Raw genomic sequence first — 19095 nt, 5'->3', positions numbered from 1 at the left:
TATAAGTGTACTCTGTATGCCATTATCTAAATCATTAATGAAGCTATTGAACAGAACCGAACCCAGAACTGATTCTTGCAGGACCCCACTCATTATGCCCTTCCAGCATGACTGTGAACCACTAATAACTACTCTCTGGGAACGATTTTCCAACCAGTTATGCACCCACCTTATAGTAGCTCCATCTAGGTTGTATTTCCCTAGTTTGTTTATGAGACGGTCATGCGAGATAGTATCAAAAGCCTTACTAAAGTCAAGCTATACCACATCTACTGCTTCCCCCCCATCTACAAGGCTTGTTACACTGTCAGTGAAAGCTGTCAGGTTGGTTTGACACAACTTGTTCTTGACAAATCCATGCTGACTGTTACTTATCACCTTATCTTCTAAGTGTTTGCAAATTGATTCATATTTATTTGCTCCATTATCTTTCCGGGTACAGAGGTTAAACTGACAGGTCTGTAATTCCCCAGATTGTCCTTTGCCCTTTTTCAGTCATCTGGAATCTCTCCCTCTTCTTTGAATTTTTAAAGATCATTGCTAATGGCTCCAATATCTCCTCAGTCAACTCCTTGAGTATTCTAGAGTGCATTTCATCAGGCGCTGGTGACTTGAAGACATCTAACTTGTAATTTTTAACTTGTTTTCCTATTCTGGCCTCTGATCCTAACTCATTCACTACGTTAGTTGTCCAATCGCCACCAACCTGCTTGGTGAAAACCGAAACAAAGTCGTCATTAAGCGTCTCTGCCATTTCCACGTTTTCTGTTATTTCCTTCCCCGCCCCCTGATTGAGTAACTGGCCCTGCCCTTGCTCTTCCTCTTGCTTCTGATGTATCTGTAGAATGTTTTCTTGTTACCCTTTATGTCTCCAGGTAGTTGACCTGCTTCCCTGGGATCTTACCTACCAACTCCGAGTTTGCTAAACTCTGCCGTCTTGAAATCCATTGTCTTTATTGTGCTGTTCTCCCTCCTACCGTTCCTTAGAATCATGAACTCCACCATTTCATGATCACTTTCACCCAAGCTGCTTTCCACCTTCAAATTCTCAACCAGTTCCTCCCTATTTGTCAAAATCAAATCTAGAACAGCCTCCCCCCCCAGTAGCTTTCTCCACCTTCTGAAATAAAAAAATTGTCTCCAATACATTCCAAGAACTTGTTGGATAATCTGTGCCCTGCTGTGTTCTTTTCCCAACAGATGTCTGGGTAGTTGAAGTCCCCCATCACCACCAAGTCCTGAGCTTTGGATGATTGTGTTAGTTGTTTAAAAAAAGCCTCATCCACCTCTTCTTCCTGGTTTGGTGGTCTGTAGTCGACCTCTACCATGACATCACCCTTGTTTTTTATCCCTACTGAGAGACTTTCAACAAGTCTGTCTCCTATTTCCATCACAACCTCTGGCCAAGTGTACACATTTTTAATAATATAAGGCAACACCTCCTCCTTTTTTCTGTGCCTGTCCTTCCTGAGCAAGTTGTACCGTCTATACCAATATTCTAGTATTATCCTACCAAGTCTCTGTGATGCCAGCTATGCCATAGTAAATAAACACAACTAGCATTTCGAGTTCTTCCTGCTTATTTCCCCATACTTCTCACATTAGTACACAGACATGTCAGATACCGATTTGATTTCCCTCCCGCTCCAGTTCTGTCTTATCTCTCCTTTATCCCTGCTCTAACAGCTCATGTCCCCCCCCGCCCCTCAAATTCCGACCCTTCTCCAGGTCTCCGTGTATTCCAGCATCTCCCTTGTTCCTCTTGCAGGTTCTCGCTCTGTGCCTGCAGCTCTGTGGCCAGCCCTTGAAGTTGCATTGTCTGCACAAGGTAAGGGCCAGCTGGCTCCTGCCCCTGACACTCAGTGCATCCTGCACCGTCCATCCCCTCCCCCAGCCTAGCCTCCAAGCCCTGCCCCAGCCCCCAGCGCCTCCACACCCATAGGGACAGGGTTTGTTTCTCCTCTCGGGGGAGCGATAGCTGCTCCGGGGGACAGCACTGGGCATGGTCAGCCCTGGGAGGCCCCCTGCAGTGGACCAGACCCCCCCCCACTCCCCCAGAGGTCTCAGTTTTCCTCCAGGGTGAGCCCTGCGGCTTCACTGGCCCCCTAGGCCCAGTCCCTGTGGCTCCAGCCCTCCTGCTTCACACTGTGAGGTCTGGTCAGCCAGTGCCGCTGAGACAGACTCCTGGGAGAGACTGGGACCTGCTGCGGGGGTCACGCACTCAGCCAGGATCCTTAGTGACGCTCCGAGTGGGGCCAGCTGGAACACATGGGCAGGCCCGAGGTCAGTGCAGAGCTGAGGGCTAAAGCCCAGCCCATCCCGGCTAGCCCAGGCCCCAGCTCTTCTCCCCCCAGGCCTTTTGCCCCTGAGCTGGGGGATGGCATGGAGAGGTGGGGAAATCCTCTCCCTGGGTCGCCACACATCCGTGTCCCGGAGACAGGGTTCGCTGTCATCTTCTCCGACTCCCCACTGATGCGGGGTCGGCCTCGGTCAGTCTTTTTCTACTGAGGCATCCCGGGTCAGACAACCAGGTGATATTCATCCCGCTGTCTCTTAGCCGGCTCTGAGAGCAAAGCGTCCTGCCCCCGACCCCTCTCGCACTGGGTACCAATATGAAATAGGGGAAACTGAGGCACACATCGTATTCACAATAATATTACAGAACATTTCCCCCTTTGCCACAGGGAGTCGAGCTCAGCATTTAACCCAGGGCAGCAGGGCTCTGAGGGGGAGGGGCCCAGCATATGCAGGATGAGGGCAGGAGCAGGGACCCCAGCTGCAGGGGTTGGCTCATCCTGCCCAGGGGAGGGTAGGCCCTGGCAAGGTCCCCGGCTGCTCTGTGGTGTCCAAGATGCACCAGGTGCTAACTGCCCCATGCCCTGCCCCCTCAGTGCCTGCTGATCCTCACTGCGCTGGTTGTGGCCGCAGGCTTCGTCGCACTCGATGTGAAGTGGGCTGAGCAGTGGCAGAGCGCGCGCATCTCTCTGCAGGTGAGAGCAGAGGCAGAGCCCTTCCCGTGGCCCAAGGGCTCTCCCTATAGCAAGGGGGAGGGAATCCCCTGGCCTTGCCACCCTGTGGCTAGCCCCAGCCCTTGTGAGGTTTGGCTGATTCTCCCGCCAGGCCTGTCTGTCTCCTGCAGCTTCCCCCCCGCCCCTCCCGCAACGGGCCCTGTGTTGCTCCAGGCTAGGGCCCTCCAGGGGCTCGCACTGAGTGCTGCACGGGCCCCAATGAGAATAAATAGCCACTCCCAGAGCCCTGAGGCAAAGCCACCTGGCTCAACCACCTCCCAGAACCTGTCCCTCCTCCATTCACTCCTCTTGGTGTGGTGACCTCAAACCCAGCGATACCGGCTGCTGGGCAGCCCAGCAGGCCGGGCCCAGCCCAGCAAGGGGGAGCCCTGGGGGGCCGGCTGTTCCTGGCAGGTGCAGGGAAGCCTGACGCGTGGGGTGGGCTGCTGGGAGCCCAGGGTTCAGGGTCGGTGCGTCTGATGGGAGCGTGGGTACAGAATGGTGCTGGTGTGTCTGCCCCACAGGCGACAGGCCCCTTCCTGCACATCGGAGCCGTGGCAGGCGTGACGCTGCTTGCCTGGCCCGTGGCCGACTGCTTCTATTGTACTCGCCATGCAGGTACTCCGGGGCCCCGGGGTGGGGCCATGGGGACTCGGCTTTTGGGTCACTTCGCCCTCCCACGCCTCCCCTCTGTGCTGAGCAAAGGCCTGTCTGCATCCTGCCCCTGGCATGCAGCTGCCCTGATGCCATAGCCCTGCTGAGCTGTGGTGCCTGCTCCCCAGGGCTGCACCCAGAGATGGGCCATAAACACTGTCCCAACAGGACCCCAGAGCTGTCCCTGCACCGAGGATGGGCTAGTGCCCAGCATTTGCCCTGAAAGCCTAGGCTGGGAGGCAGCTCTCCCTTTGTTCTCAGCCATGCAGGGTCTAGGCCACACGGCAGGGGGTTCCCCTCCCCTCTAGTACATGCACACGCTTCCTAGCCAGCACCTCCATGGCTCAGTCCTTTTATACTGGGAGCTCTGCAGGGCTGGGGCGTGACAGTCGGGAGCCCCGAACGCCAGCGACCATCTGGGCAGGGGCTATGTGGGCAGCGCCCTGGCGGGAAGGGTCTGTGCAGGCCCAGCCGTGCAGCGCGGCTTGGTGGCCAGAGCCTCTCCTGGCTGGGGCTGCCCATGCCGAAGCAGGCGGCTTGGCACGGTGCATGGTGGCCAGAGGCACCTCCGAGCCCCTGGCTAAGGGCTGCTCTGCAGGGGGCAGAGGGGGGGACTTGTCGCTCCCTATTCTCGGGCAGGGGTGGGGAGCCCCCCCAACACACTGCAGGGGGAGCAGCCCTGGCTAATCCCTCCCCACCTCCAAGTGCCTGCGGTGAGGCTGTCCCTGACTGGGCTCTGCCGTGTCCGTGTGTCTGTCTGCAGCCCCCAAGGTGCTGCTCCTGCTGGCATATTTTGGTGTGACAATTGCGCTGTACCTGGCTCCCCTGATGATCTCCTCGCCCTGCCTCATGGAGGAGAACCAGCTGCCCCCCAAACCAGCGCTGGCCGGGCACCGCGGGGCCCCCATGGTGAGTAACCTGTGCCCAAGGGCAGCTGCCCATCTCCCCCCTGCCAGCAGTGGGCATGAGCCCTCCCTGCTCGGCCTGGGAAACACCAGCTGCCTGCAAGCGCTGTGCTTGGGAGCAGGCAGGAGCTGTGCCCGCCAATGAGGGACAGGTTACAGCCCTCAGCGCAGGTGTCGGGGGGGGGGGGGCGTGCCCCTGCCCTGGGTCCCAGAGAGCAGCCTCCCCTGCTCACTCCTCCGACACAGGAAGCAGGTAACCCCCAGAGAGCCGTCTCCAGTCTCCACAGACCAGTACGGGGAGGGGAGCCCTGTGGGTAGCCAGGCTGGACAGGCTGTGGGGCATGGTTGGGAGGGGCTGAGGCAGCCCTCGGGATTGAAGTCTCGCACATAGGGCCAGGAGCTAATTGAGACGTGTTTCTTCTGGGTAGCACTTAACCCCAGCCCTGGGCTCCTGCCCCCCCATACCCCCTCAATCCCAACCTGCAGCCCCTCTACTTGCCAGCACGGTGCCCCCCCCCACCCCCGACTCCTGCCTATGCCCCTCAATCCTGCCCTGCAGCCTCCTGCTATCCCAGCCCTGGGTCTCTCCTAGGCAGATCTGGGGATTCAGCTACTTCCTGAAATCCCACCACTGCCTTAGATCGAGTCTAGCAAGCTCACTGCATGTCTGAGTCCAGAAGATTCGAACCCAGGACTCAGCACAGTGGGGCAAGCACCCGATGTGTGCACCCCTGTCCCTCCCCAGCTTGGTTTGCCTGTGCCGTCTCTTCCTTGTCTAGCTGGCTCCGGAGAACACCCTGATGTCATTCCAGAACTCAGTGGGCTGTGACGTGCGTGTGTTTGAGACCGATGTCATGGTGAGGTAAAGCAACACCTGGAGTCTCCAAGGGGAACGTGTGCTCGGCTCAGCTGCCCCAGCTCCCTGAGCCCCAGGCCTCTGCTCGCTGCCCCCTCTGGGATGAAGGGGGCAGCTCCATGCTAGGGGAGGTGTCTCCACGCCCCAGCCTGGGCTTTGTGAGAGTCCCTCCTCTCCCAACCCCTCGCCCATCCCCACAAGGGAAGCTGAGCCCAGCCCAGCTGCCTGGTGCCCTACCCTGCTCGGTCCCCATTTCTTGGGGAGAGACATGGGGCTCCCCTCCCTGGCCTGCAGGGCCGGATTAACCTTTTGTGGGCCCCGGGGCCAAACATATTTGTGGGCCCCCATGTAGTCATTGTTCACTAGTGTGAAAATTTCATTGTGTTTTTCGGATCCTTTCTGTTAGCTGCATTTTCATAAGACTTCTGGTCTGGTGCTTCCTTTTAAAGAAACAAAACTTTAAAAAAAGGAATGGCTACTGAAAATAGCAATTCCAGTCCTAGTTAGCACTGGGAAGACTCCAGCATTTGTTGCTCAATTTTATTCTACTTTTTCCTACAGCAAGTTACAGTGGGTCAGTATATTTGATTTGGGAGAAATGAAATAACAGCTCCCCAAATTGAGCTTGAGCACTCCTGAATTCTGAGGTGTTCAAATCTGGAAGGCAGGTGCTAGATTCCCTTTCTGAATATTGGATAAATCTGGAAAGGAAAAGTCAATTTCTGCTTCTGTGGCTCAGGAGTGGAAATCCTCCTGCGTGCCTGGTACTGCATCTAAAGCTGCCCAGGTCCAGTAGAGCCTCCCCTCCCTTACTTTTCATTTTAAATGCTCCTAGTGGGGTCCACATACCTCCCTTGCTAGGCTCCCGATAGAGAGATGCACTGTCCATTCATTCCACCCAGTTCCTTCTTTGGGGGCTGCCAGGCGAGGTCCCACCAGTACCGCTAGTCCTGTCTGGGGAAGTCCTCTGAGGGTGCTAGCTTCTACTTAGGGTGACCAGATGTCCTGATTTTATAGGGACAGTCCCAATTTTTAGGTCTTTTTCATATACCGGCTCCTATTACCCCCCACCCCGTCCCGCTTTTTCACACTTGCTGTCTGGACACCCTACTTTTACTCCTTGGGCAGACTTGTTCCCTATTCACACAGCCACCCCCTTCTAGCAGCCAGCTCCCCATCCACAGCAAGCTGCAGCACATGGGGTCTCTGCTTCCCCACTCCCGCCCCCTCCCTTTCCTGTGGCTAGCGGCCAAGGGAATGCTGGGAAATGTAGTTCCTGCCCTGCGCCAGGGCCGGCTCTCTAGGGCCCCGTGGGGTCTCAGCTCCCAGGCTGGATCCCTGCCGCTGCTTGGGGGAAGTAGGCTAGGGCCCCTTTTGAGCTTGGGCCGGCGCCATTGGTGCCATGGTAAATCCAGTCCTGCCGGCCTGTGAATGGGGGGAGGGTGGGACCTGGGGCAGGGCCAATGAGTGACCGGCTGCTGCCGTTGCAGGACCATGTGTCACCCCGCAGCACCCTGCACTGTCTCTGGCTCTCCGCCCCATAAGGGGACAGTCCCAAAGGCAGGCGTTTGGGAGGGGACTCCCCTACGGCCCATGTACTGGGACATTGCATGGCAGAGTGGGGGGGCTGCGAACAGCCCATGATGCTGCACTGGGCAAGGTCCTAACTACCCCCACCCCCTGCCCCTTGCCAGTGCTGATGGAATCCCCTTCCTCATGCATGACGAGACGCTCACCCGGACCACCAACGTGCGAGAGGTGTTCCCTGCCCGGGCCACCATGAACGGCACAGCCTTCAACTGGACTGATCTCCAGCAGCTCGACGCCGGCAGCTGGTTCCTGGAGGTCAGGCCCCCCTCTTCGGGGCGTGGTAGGGCTGCTGCATGTCCTGGCCCTGCGCTGCCCTGCAGAGGGCTCGGCCCTGCTGCACTGATCCAGGCCGCTCTTGGCAGAGCCCTGGGGCCAGCTGCTCAGAGCCCTCCCAGGGTTCCCAGGCCTTGGAGAGTTTTGCCTCTGCAGACTAAGTGCCTCCCTCCGTGGGGTGTGGGTGGAGGCTACCTTCCAGAGCTGGGCGTTGCTGTGACCATCCAGAGGCATGGGGAAGGCTGGCTGGGAGGGGTCGGGCTCCTTGAGCAGCAGGAGGGGGTGAGCCGTTCCCTGGCCGTGCTGTTTGGCTGGGCTCAGTGCCTGCCTACGCAGTGACGCTTTGGTTCACACCTAACTGCTGAGCTGCTCTGGTCTCGTGCAGGTGGCAGGACGACCTGTTCTCCCTCTGTGCCCTCGCCCTGGGGTCTGAGCAGCTGCTCTGCCGTGCTAGGGAGGGGCAGTGAGCACCGGGGGGCGCTGTGGGTGCATGGGAGAGCTGGGGGATGGTGTTGAAGGGGCAGTGTGGGAGGCCAGGGCCCTGGGGCCAGCTGTGAGTGCTGCCCCCCTCGCAGGGTAGCTGCTGACTCTGGCCTGTCCCTTCCTTTCAGAAGAATCCATTCCGCTCGGTGCAGGGCCTCTCCAGCGAGGCGCAAGTCCAGGTGCGGGCACAGAAGATCCCGTCCCTGCAGCAGGTGCTGCAGGAGGCCAAGCAGCACAACGTCTCCATCATGTTCGACCTCCGGCCCGAGAACCACACGGACTACCAGAGCTTTGTTAACGTCACCGTGGAGACCATCCTCCGGTCGGGCATCCCGCCGCAGCTGGTGAGCCTGGCGCTGCCCCTGGAGTCTGAGGCCCGATGGGCAGCCGGAGGAGGGAATGGCCGAGTATCAGGGCCAGATGTCCTGTCCTTCACCAGCAGTGAGCTCCCCTCCCCATGGGGCAGGTCAGACCCACCTGTGCTCTAGTCTAGAGTCTCCCTGAGCGTGCTCCGCATCTGCCCTTGCCATGGTCCCTGAGTGCCCCAGCATGGGCCCTCTGTGGCACAGCACCCCACACGTCACACACACGATGCCTGGGTGGGTCCAGCCCTGGCCCGTGTCCGCGATAGGCTGCCGGCCGAGCTGCCGCCCTGTGCCAGTTCCTTGTGGCCTGGGGTGCTTTGTAGTACCGGTTCATGTGCAGGGAGAGGTGTAAACCTACTGGGAACTCCCTGCTCAAGTGCCCCTCCCCCCATGTGTAACCAGGGCCCCAGGAGAGCGGTGGCAGTGAGCCAAGCTGGTGAGGAAGCAGGAAAATCAACTAACAAGCTGCCACCTTCATACCCCTGCTGCTACCACACCTGCAGCTCCATGGCTGCCTGACACTACAGCCTCACTCATTCCCTCCACCACCAGCCCCAGCCCTGGGCACTGGATGTACATGGCCCTGCCGAGACCAGCCTGGCATCTGGCTTCGCTGCCCCTTCCTACTCCTGCTCACCCGTTAGGGGAGGAATTATTCCTACAACGCTCTGTTTAGTGTTTACTTTGCAGACACAACATGCCCTGGAGTAAGGGGCCTACGGGCTCTCTGCCCAGTGGGTGCCCTCTGCCCAGGACCAGGGCACTGGAACAATGTGTGGAGTAGGGGGGCTGAGAGCCATTGAACCAAACTGGAAAGCATGTCAAGCCAGGGGGTGCTGCAGCCCTAGTACCAGCGCCTGTGCCCAGGACTCGCTGGGTGCAGGGGCTCTGAAGGGGTTGTTGGGGCTCTGAGCCAGCCCAAAGTCCCGGGCACATCTTGGCTGGTCCTAGCTGGCCCCCATCATGCCTCATCCAGGTCTGTCACTCCCAGACCTGCTGGGGGAGACTCCCATGGCAGGTAGCCTGCTGGGGACTCTGCTGGGGCCAACCACCGGATGGGCACACGGAGAGGGGGCTGGGTAAGGGCTTCCACTTGGATGTGCGTGTCCGTGTGGCTGGCCCTGTAGCCTGGGTTCCAGAGCACAGCGAGTGCCCCCTGGTCTCTCAGCTCACACCAGGCCTGATTTTTTCCCCCACCCCCAGATTCTCTGGCTGCCCGATGGGTTCAGGGAGCAGGTCAGACAGCAGGCACCAGGATTTCAGCAAATCTACGGTCTGAAGAGCAGCTGGAATGAAACAGAGTCTCCGCTGCGAGTGAACCTGCCGTACCAGGACGTCAGCACAGAGCAGATTGGGTGAGAGCCCCTTGTCGGGGTGCGGAGCACAGAGCAATGGCACCTCCTCAGCCCTGCAGAGGCGAGTCTAGCCCCCACTGTGGCCATGTACACACCCTGACCCCACAGCTGGCAGTAGGGCTCGAACCTGAACACACGGGTCTCACCCCTGAGCACGGGGAGCGCTGGGTGGGGGCCAGGCTTTCCCAGGTCCTGCTGGCCTGTGTCACACTGACGAGGCTCCATCCCCTCCGCAGCCGGTATCGCCAGGACAACGTCTCTGTCAATCTGTATGTGGTCAATGAGCCCTGGCTCTTCTCCGTGCTGTGGTGTGCAGGGGCCGGCTCCGTCACCACCAACGCCTGCCAGGTGCTGAAGGAGATGAAGCGCCCCCTCTGGCTGCTCGTAAGTGAACCTACCCTGGGTGGCGCTGGCAGAGGCCTGCATGCCCTGAGCCCGCCTGGCCCATCGGCACTGCCACACCCCAGCAAGGGGGTCAGGGGGAGCTGCCAGGGCCTGTTCTGCTGGGGTCCCCATTGAGCTACTCGTCCTGTCTTGTTGCCTTGCAGCCCCGCAGCACCTACCTGATGGTCTGGATTGTGACCGACTGCGTCTCCTTCCTCCTGATCCTCTCGGCCTTCCTCCTGCTGCAGTAAGTTCAGCCTCTTCTGGGCTCCCGTAGCTGTCCATGGCATAGGAGGCCCCGTGTCTGCTGCCCTCTGGGTGAGCTGTGGGGTCTGCCTGGCCAGGTGCTGCTGTGGTCACCCATCCACCCTCTTGATCTGGGGGAGCTGCTCCGCAGCGCTGGGAACCCACTTCTCCCGCCTCGCACTGCGCTAACCTGGGACACAGCGGGCTTAGGGGGAGCTTTCCTCCCTGGCCTCTGCTGTGAGCCTGGCCCTGAGCCGCTCCATCCCACTGCTGTGGGACTTGGTCACCGCTTATTGGGCCCACCTATAAGCTGAGCACAGTGGGCCCGGTATGGGAGCCCTCCAAGGGGACTCAAGTGACTCCATTGCCCTGGGACCCTCCACAGCTCGTTATGGTTTGCAGGAGCTCCCGTCCCGTCCCAGCCATGGCAGAAAGGCCTCTACCAACTCTGAGTTCAAACCAGGGCGGCCAAGTGATGGGGCAGAGCCCTGGGGGAGCGGCCCTGGCCCCGGGGGTGGGCTGATCTCCCTGCAGCAGGGCCTGAATGCTGACTCGCTCTCCTGAGTGAATTTCAATCCTGTTTTGCTTTCCAGAAAATGCTCCAGGAGAAAAGAACCGGCAGGTAATGGCCCCTGCTCCCTGCCCCACTCCCCCTTAACTCCCTCTCCTCACCAAGCCCTCTTGCTGCTGGTCTTCTCCTCCCTCTTCCTCTCCGATCACTGTCTCTCTGCTCACCTGCAGGGCCAGGCCCTTGCCAGAGCTTAGCTCCCAGGGGCTCTCCCCACCCCAGGCAGGGGAGCTTTCAGGGGGCTCTGCCAGCAGGACAGCCTGGGCCCAGAGCCTAACTCTCCTGACAGAGAGGGAGCCACCCACCCCCCCACACACACACCCCGTGGGGGGGAAAAGGGGAGGGAGCCCCGCCAAGGGAGCTCCCCTCCTGCCTGCCTGCTTCCCTAGCAAGTGCAACTCCCCAAGATCATGGGGGTGCCGGGGGGCCAGGCAGCGCCTCCTGCAGCAGCAGCTGCCTCCCACCCCACGGTTGTTGCTGGGATGGGGCAGCCGGGGGGGGGGCAGAGGCTCCTGGAATGACCCTTTCTCCCATTTGGTTCCCCAGGGTCCAAGACAGAGGTGCTGCTAACGAAGATCAACAGCCTCATGCAGGAATGACGCCCAGCCCCCGCAGTGCCTGGTGGTGGAGGGGTTTGAGCGGGGCACAGGTGGTGTTTAGCAGGAAGTGCCCAGACTTGCTCCTGCCAGCCTTGAATGGCCTTTCCTTTGCAGGGCCCTTTCCACAAACCCTCAGTCTCTACCTGTTCTGCAGTGGGCTGGGGCCAGGTTTATCCTGCCCCCATGGGCACATCTCCCCTGCAGGTCAGGGGCCTGTGCAGAAACCCCCTGGGTGATAGATCTGTGACCTACAGTAGACAGGCGTGTGTTCACCTCTCCATGGGGGCAGAGCTGGGGGTGGACACCGAGATCTGGGCCTTGCAGCCTCCCGGGGCTGTGGGAACAGATACTGTCTGGAGGATCCTCGCTCGACCAGCTGGGATTCTCCTTGATTGTAACCTGCTGTGCAGGGGGCACTTGTACCACAGCAGGGACTGGTGCAGCTGCTGCTGTGAACTGGCTTTTCCTGGCTCCTGAAGCGTGGCTGCAGAGAGGCTGCTAGAGGTGGGAGGGGAGCCTGAAGGTTCTTGTTTACAGGGAGCCAGGTTTAAAGCACTCCTGGCCTTGTGCCATAGGGGAGCCTAGGACTAGATTGCTTTGAGCTGTGTCTGGGGAAAGGTGAAGGGGCAGGAGCGCATCGTAGGCCCAGGCAGCTGGGCTGCAGCGTGGGCATCCTAGTGCAGCAGGATGGAAATGAAGGGTCCCTCACTGAGCAGAGGAAGCTCATTATCCTCCTTGAGGCTTTGACACTGGCTGCTAGGCATGTGTGTGGGATGCAACCGTAGGCCCAGCCCCATGGGACCCCAACCCAGCTTGTCTAGTGGAAGAGATAGGGTTTGGCTTTGGATGGAGGGGATCGTGGGGGGGGCGTGCTGTCTGTCCATACAGAACACAGGTGCTGGGTGAAGACCCCCGAAGCACCATCCCTGGACTGGGTGTGAAGCTATCCTGCTGGGGTGAGGGGGTGTGCTGGGGCATGAAGCAGTGCGGCCTCTCTTTGCTGCAGGGGCTCAGCAGCACGTGTCTATTTTACTTGTTCTTAATTATGTATGTTAATAAACTGACCCAATTGGATGAAAAACCGAACAACTAGCATGTCTGAGCTGATTCTAAACTCCCCCAAAGGGACCCCTGGCTCTAGGAGCTGACATCCATCAGCTCTTCGGGGGCAGGCCGTGTCTCTGGTCTGTCTGGAAAGCCTTGGCCCAGCAAGGGCGCTGTAGGTGAGGAATCCCTGCGTATGCTAGTGAGGTCAGAGTGTCAGGCAACAGCTCCGAGCCAGGGCCTCACCGCACGGAGAGCGTGAGTAGGGCAATCCCAGCTCTGCACTAGGCCTGCTGGGGGCCTGCTCTGTGCTCTGCTTTCCCCATCTGTAAGAGCCGGAAGCTGCAGCGGGCTGGAAGGATTAGTTCATGGTGGCTGGTCAAGTGCTGCCTCGGCTGGGATGTGCCGAGTCACTAGTGGCAGCCCTGAGCAGTGTGCTCAGCAGGGACAGAGTGCCCACAACAGCGCCAACAGACACGTGCTCTCACTGAGCAGTGCCCCAACTGGGTACCCACTCTAGGGCCTGATTCCCATCAGAATCTGTAGGAGCTTGGCACATCTGCGGATCAGGCCTGAGGTAGGCATCGGCATTAGGAATGACACTGCTACCTCGATATAATGCCACCCGATATAAAACGAATTTGGATATAACGCAGTAAAGCAGCGCTCCGCGGAGCAGGGCTGTGCACGCCGGTGGATCATAGCAAGTTCAACATAATACAGTTTCACCTATAATGCGGTAAGATTTTTTTGGCTTCCAAGGACAGCGTTATGTTGAGGTAAAGGTGTACTTTTGGAAAACTGCTTTTCCTATCCTTACCCACAGAAAGGTCCAAACATGTGAGCTGTGCTATCTGTGTTCTGTCACCACCACCTAGTGACGAAACAAGGAACTGGCACCTCTTGTTACTGCAGCGTTGTAGCCATGTCGTCCCAGGATAGCCAAGAGACATGGTGGGTGAGGCAATATGTTATTGGCCCAACTGCTGTTAGTGAGAGACAAGCTTTGGAGATCAGTCCTTGTCCTCAGAGGAAACCTGTGCATGACCTTCAACAGATGAGCCTGGGAGCTTAAATTCATAACTTGGCTAGACCCTAAAAATCATGGACTGAACAGACACTGGAGTTATGGCTCATTACAATGATCTTTAACCTATTAACTCCCCTCTTGGTCCTGTGAGTGTGGGGTGTTAACAGGCCACTGTACCTTGTCTGGTGCCTTAGAATATGTGCTAGCTTAGCGTATGGAGTTACCTGTTCTCCGCGTCCCAGCTCAGTACCAGGGAGTTCCTTTCCCAGGCCTGGACAAGAGCTCGCTTGAGGCCCAAAGTTTTGTCTCTCACCACCAGAAGTTGGTCCAATAAGAGAGATTCCCTCGCCCTGCTATGGTTAAAACACTCCAAGCTGGGGGATGGCAAATGGAGTGGGATCAGGCCCAGCAGTGACAAGTGTCAGTTTTCAAGTTGTTTCCAGTACAAGCTGTGACTGCAGCGGGTCTCAGCATGCAGGGTGGGGGCTGGAGCTGGGCCTTGGGCCTCTGCCCGAATCAACTCGCCTTTGGGGCGTGTGAGCAGGAGGAGGGAAAGGAGGATTCCCCTGACAGCAAAATATCTAGGCCCCCTGTCAAACTGCCCCCTTGCTCCAGGTGTGAGAGTCTGTGTGACTAGTAATAGCCCAGCTCCAGGGAAAATGGGGCTGAATTTAGCAGTGTGCAGAGGTACTGAGTGTGCACCTCAGAAGCTGAAGTTTTGAATGGGCTGGGCCCCAGAACACTTTCCAACCTATACAAGCAACTTTCCAAATACTCTGGGTTCCTGCTGTCCTCCCTGTAAAATGCTCTCTGCACCAGGGAGGGTGTACAGGCCTAGGAGCTGGCTCTCCTCCATCTCTTCTCGAGTGTCTGAAGTTCTGATGCCTTCTGTTTTCTACGTACTGCACCTTTCAATGTCTAGCACCCTCTCTCTCTCTAGAAAGGTTCAGCAACCATCTTGTTCTCAGTTGCTGCAGCTTGGTACAGAGGAGAGGTGAACACTGTGAGGGACCGTTTTTAGACAGGGCCGGCTCTAGGCACCAGCGAAGGAAGCCGGCGCACAGGGTAGCCAATAGAAAGGGGCAGCACTCTGTCCGGTATTGGGGCGGCATGGCCGGGTCTTCGGCGGCAATTTGGCAGCGGGTCCTTTACTTCCTCTCTTCCTCTTTGAGCTGCTGCTGAAATGCTGCGGATCAGGTTTTTCTTTTTTTCTTTTTTTTTTTTCTTTTCGCCGCTTGGGGTGGCAAAAAAGCTGGAGCCGGCCATGTTTGCAGAGGCAGTAGTGGGGGGGTAAACACCCCTCCTTGCTGGATCCAGGGCTGCCCAGAGGGGGGCGGAAAGTGGAGCAATTTGCCCCAAGCCCTGGGCCCTGCGAGCCCTGGCTGAGAATCCCTTCCCTGGCTAGAGACGCCTTTTTAATTTTTACTCACCCGGCAGCGGTCCGGGTCTTCAGCAGCACTTTGGCGGCAGGCCCTTCACTCGCTCCGAGTCTTCGGCGGCCGGTCCTTCAGTGCTGCTGAAGACACAGAGCGACTGACGGACCTGCCGCCACCAAAGACTCGGAGCACCGCCCGGTGAGTACAAGCGCCGCAGGGGGTGGTGCCTTTTTTTATGTCCGCTCCCCCGCTTTGCCCCAGGCCCCCCGAATCCTTGGGACGGCCCTGACTGGATCCATCCTGGGCTCTCCTTCCTGCACCCCTAGGGCACTGCCCAGGTCTGCTCTTAGGAACCCCAGGCAGCTACTTTGCTCTGTTGTACTCTAAGCTGCAGCTCTCGATCCCAGTCCAGTCTGACTGCTGCCCTCTCCATAGCAGTGGTGTCCTGCTACCTCAGCCTAGCTTGTGGAGTCTTAGTGTCCCAGACTGCAGCCCTTAACTTTGGCAGCCTGCTCTCCCTCCGTGCCTCCTGCTGGGGCCTCCAGCTAAATGCTGTGATGATGGCACCCTTGAGTCTTCATCCCTGGCTTCCTGCTGCCCTACCTTTTGAGTTCTCTCTCTCCAGACCCTTGAGCTGCGTGTTAACCAGGCTCGTGGTAGGAGAAGGAGCTGCCGCTCAGTCATCGCACTGTCCATCCTTCCCCTCCCAATTCAGCCCCTAGGTGCTGGAGCTAGGGGTGCTGGGGGGGGGGCTGCCACACTCCCAGGCCTGAAGCGGTTTCCATTATATCCAGGGTGTACAGCTTGGTTCAATAGCTCTCAGCACCCCCTTGTACACATTGTTCCAGCACCCCTGGTTCTGCCCTCCCTTTCACCCCTCGATCCTGACCTTCAGCCCTGGACTCCCCTGGCCAGAGCTCTGCCAGTGCCCCTCAGGCCTGACCCAGACTCCTCTCCCTCACCCCCGTTATCCCAGCTGTAGGCTTCCCCCAGCAATCCTAACGGCCCTCAGCGTGTGCACACACCCCCCCTTAATTCCCAGACCAGCTTGCAGTAGTTCTGGTGAGGTCAGTGAAATCACTTCACATAATTTGAAGTCCTGTTTGAAGCCTGTGGGGGGCGTGCTCCCCTGGAGAGCACAGAGGAATGTTTGGGGGGGGGAAGCTGGGGCAGTGGCCAGCCCCCACAAGGGGGATGGGGGGGGAGTGCCACCCAGCCCTGCCCCCAACTGTGGCCTCAGCCTCTTACCCCTGCCTGTGTCTCTCCCTCCAACCCCCTGGAGCAGCAGCCCCACTCCCAGCCCTGGCTTGGGGGGAGGGGCATGGACAGGGGTAACGGGGGTGGGGGAAGGGCACGAGGTAAAAAGTTTGGGGACCACAGCATGAGGGTGACCAGGGGACAAGTGTGAAAAATGGGGACTCTTTTTTTCTGCGGGAGGGTGTGACGAGTGTCTATGTATGCAAAGCCCCTAATATTGGGGGGCCTGGTCCCCCAAAGTCCCACCCCCCTGGCTGCGGGGCCTGGCGTCCCTCTCCTCTGGCAGTGCCGGGGTTAATGTCTGGCCCGGCCCAGCACCACCTTAGAACCAAGCCCTGAAGTGCTGACACAGGCGGCAGGGCTGGGCCAGGCCCGGGTCCAAGGGGCTGTGCGGGGCCAGGCCCCCCTTCCCCTGCTGCCAGCGGTGCAGGCCAGCCCTCCTCCACGGCTGGGCCCGCCCCTGAGCCAGCCCAGCCCCTCCACTCCACACAGCCCAGGGCGACAGCAGGGAGCCTCGGCCCAGCGCTTCCCTGGCCTGGCAGAGTTGGCGTGTGCCTGGCCCGAGGGGCTCGCCTGGGGCTGCCCCGGGGCACGGTCCCAGCACTGGCCAGGCTGGGCACTAGCTGGGGGGAGAGGGCCGGTTCCCAGACTGCAGGAGCCTTTGCGGCTGGAGCTGGGGAAGGAGGCTGCCAGTTCCTTGTATCGCTTTCCCGGGGCAGGGGCAGGGCCAGGCCGGGGGGTCCCAGCCGCCTGCTGCCTCTAGGGACCGGCCTGGGGGCTGACATGAGGGCAGGCGCCTGGGGCCACAAGCACTGGAGGAAGCGGCTGCCAAGGGACCCGCAGCCCTGCCAAGCGGCGAGATGATCAGTAGGCAAGGTAAGGACTGGAGCCCGAGCCCTGGCCAGGCTGCTGGGGCGAGGGCAGGAGACACCTGGCACTGGGGGCAGCCAGGGAGGTGTAGAGCCTCAAACAGCCCAGCCCAGAGCTGCCTTGGCAGTGCCCCGGACCCAGAGTGCAGGAGCTTTGATTAGACACCTGGCTCTGGCTTTGTGCCGTCAGGGCCAGGTGCAAGTAAAGCCAGGTTTCCCTGCTCCCCCCGGCTGGGCAGAGCCGGCTCCTTGTCCCCAGGACCGAAGGGGCCGAGTGACACCTGGGAGTGAGGATGGGCTCTGGCGGCAAAGCGGCTCTGCCCGGTGCCAGTCCCACTGGGCTCTCAGAGCGTGGGCGAGTTTGGAGCACTGGCGGGTAGGAAACCGGAGGAGCTGCTCTGCCCTGGGGTGCTCTGCCCTGGGGTGCTCTGCCCAGAGGTGCCTCTGCAATTCCTCCTGCAGCAGCAACCCCCTCCCCCTCCTGCTGGCCCTGCAGTTCTCAGCTCTGCCCAGCAAAAGCACCCTGGCTGCCAGCCCCTGCATGGGGCTAATGCCCAGGTGCCCGCCAGGCTGCCAGGCCACACCTGACTGGAAAAAGCCCAGCGGCTCCCTTAGGTGTGTCCGCCAGGGCACCTCTGCCAGCCAGCTCCAGGAGAAGCTGCAGCCAGCCGTGGCACAGCGTGAGCGAGGCCCAGAGACCCTGGGCGTGGACTGGGCCATGGGTGCTGGCACTGGCAGGGTCCTGCTGGTCTCAGTGTGCTGAGGGCCTGAGCTGGCAGCTGTGCCTGGGGGTCAGCTGGGTGCTCACCCCCCTGTGCTGGTCCCTTGGGCCTTTAGCCCTTCGATAGCGGGTGGGAGGCACCCGGGCTCAGGCTCTCTCCAGTCACTGCTGCATCCACCAGGCCTCAGGGGGCTGTCGTGTGACATGTTTCCCTGGAGTCCAGTTTTGTCTGTGGTCGTAGGCCAGGGGACACGGCCCTCCCCTCCTCCTGGTCTGGTGTGGTGAGAGCCCACCCCCCAGCTTCAGGCTGCATTCACGGGACCACTTGGGAGTGAGGCCAAAGTGGAACCCAATTGTCACAGCAGGAGGCGATTCTGGGGCACTTGCAGAGGTTGTTTTGTGGGATGAAGATTGGGCAGACCCCCCCCCCCAGCACCTGCGGGGTGGGCCTGTGTGGGGTTCAGTGCACTGTATCCGTCACACCCAGACAGTATCGGACCCCCTCTGTGCAGCCTCGCAGGGGAGGGATGTGTCTCGGGCTCCCCTGGGCTCATGCACTTTCCACAGCCAAGCAGCGGGAGTTTTGGTTCTCTGTGTTTAGGGGGCAGCCAGCCTCCTCACACGGGCCCTTGCTGGCTCCACTGTGTTAGTCTCAGGAACCAGGCCACGGAGTGAACAGGCTACAAGACTGACCCTCTGGCTGGGGAAGGGTGAGCTGGGCAGCGTGTGTGTGAAGCCGGGGCAGCCGCTGCCCGGGCTGAACTGGTTCTGTAGGCAGAGGGGCTTTAGGTTCCAGGGCTGGCAGGAGCCTGGAATCCCCGGCAAACCCAGTGAATCCAGCTGGCGTCCCAGGAGATCCCAGCCTCTCACCCGCTCTGGGTGGGAGGGACTCTGTTTGTATTCAGGCTTATTCATGCTTCACCTGCTTCCACTTTCCATTCTGGGGCCTGCAATACACCAGTGTGGGAAGGTGACACACACAAAACCACCTTCCTCTTCCAGCCAAGAGGAGATTGGGGGAGGGGGGGTTCTGTCTCCCTGCCGGGACCATGTCCCTGCAGAAATCCCCAGGCCCAGAGACTGGGAGCAGGGACTCCAGCTGGCCTGAGTCTAGGCTCTGAGGGACACAGATCCCCTTGTTCTGTGCTCTGACCCCTGCTGTGAGCGCTGGATGCTGCAGGACTAGCAAGGCAGATCAACCCTTTTGCATGAGTTCCTAGGTCCAGAGATGTGCCCTGACCTCCCTCCTCGCCTCCTCCCCCACACAGAAGTCCTTTGTTTTTCCTGCTGCCTCCATAACAAAGGGAAACATTTGCTGACAGGGATGGGACCAGCCCAAGGTCTGTGCAAAACCTTCTTGTTTGTGTGAGATCCGTTGCTCTGCTAGGACAAGGGGCTGCTGCTGAGCTACAGGAGCTGGCCTGCGTCGGGCTATAGAGCTGAGCTCATCCAGAGAAACAGTCAGCTCTCCAGATGCAAATGGGTCAGGCCCCTGCTGTCCCAGCCCTTGGC

At 59.5% G+C, this 19095-nt stretch overlaps 2 protein-coding genes across 4 annotated transcripts in view; both read left to right on the top strand.

The window, feature by feature from the left end:
• Positions 1-12375, top strand: part of GDPD2 (glycerophosphodiester phosphodiesterase domain containing 2) — a 37223-nt gene extending 24848 nt beyond the window's left edge. For 2 of the 3 annotated variants that reach the window (XM_045031458.1, XM_045031456.1), the window contains exons 5-16: positions 1769-1828; positions 2892-2990; positions 3533-3626; positions 4426-4571; positions 5347-5429; positions 7118-7268; positions 7898-8113; positions 9338-9489; positions 9726-9873; positions 10038-10120; positions 10713-10741; positions 11234-12375. In XM_045031458.1, coding sequence (XP_044887393.1) covers positions 1769-1828; positions 2892-2990; positions 3533-3626; positions 4426-4571; positions 5347-5429; positions 7118-7268; positions 7898-8113; positions 9338-9489; positions 9726-9873; positions 10038-10120; positions 10713-10741; positions 11234-11286 — 1314 coding nt within the window. In that variant the 3' untranslated portion in view covers positions 11287-12375. The remainder of the gene's footprint in view (positions 1-1768; positions 1829-2891; positions 2991-3532; positions 3627-4425; positions 4572-5346; positions 5430-7117; positions 7269-7897; positions 8114-9337; positions 9490-9725; positions 9874-10037; positions 10121-10712; positions 10742-11233) is intronic. The other variant, XM_045031459.1, reaches the window with a different exon arrangement.
• Positions 12376-16480: 4105 nt separating this feature from the next.
• The window catches only part of DLG3 (discs large MAGUK scaffold protein 3), a 169684-nt gene continuing 167069 nt past the window's right edge, over positions 16481-19095 (top strand). The window contains exon 1 of the mRNA XM_045030734.1: positions 16481-16869. Within this exon, the coding sequence (XP_044886669.1) occupies positions 16854-16869 (16 nt within the window). The 5' untranslated portion in view covers positions 16481-16853. The remainder of the gene's footprint in view (positions 16870-19095) is intronic.

This window comes from Mauremys mutica, chromosome 9 (genome assembly GCF_020497125.1).
Source record: "Mauremys mutica isolate MM-2020 ecotype Southern chromosome 9, ASM2049712v1, whole genome shotgun sequence".
Classification (NCBI taxonomy): Eukaryota; Metazoa; Chordata; order Testudines; family Geoemydidae; genus Mauremys; species Mauremys mutica.
This window is presented reverse-complemented; position numbering and strand designations above follow the sequence as displayed.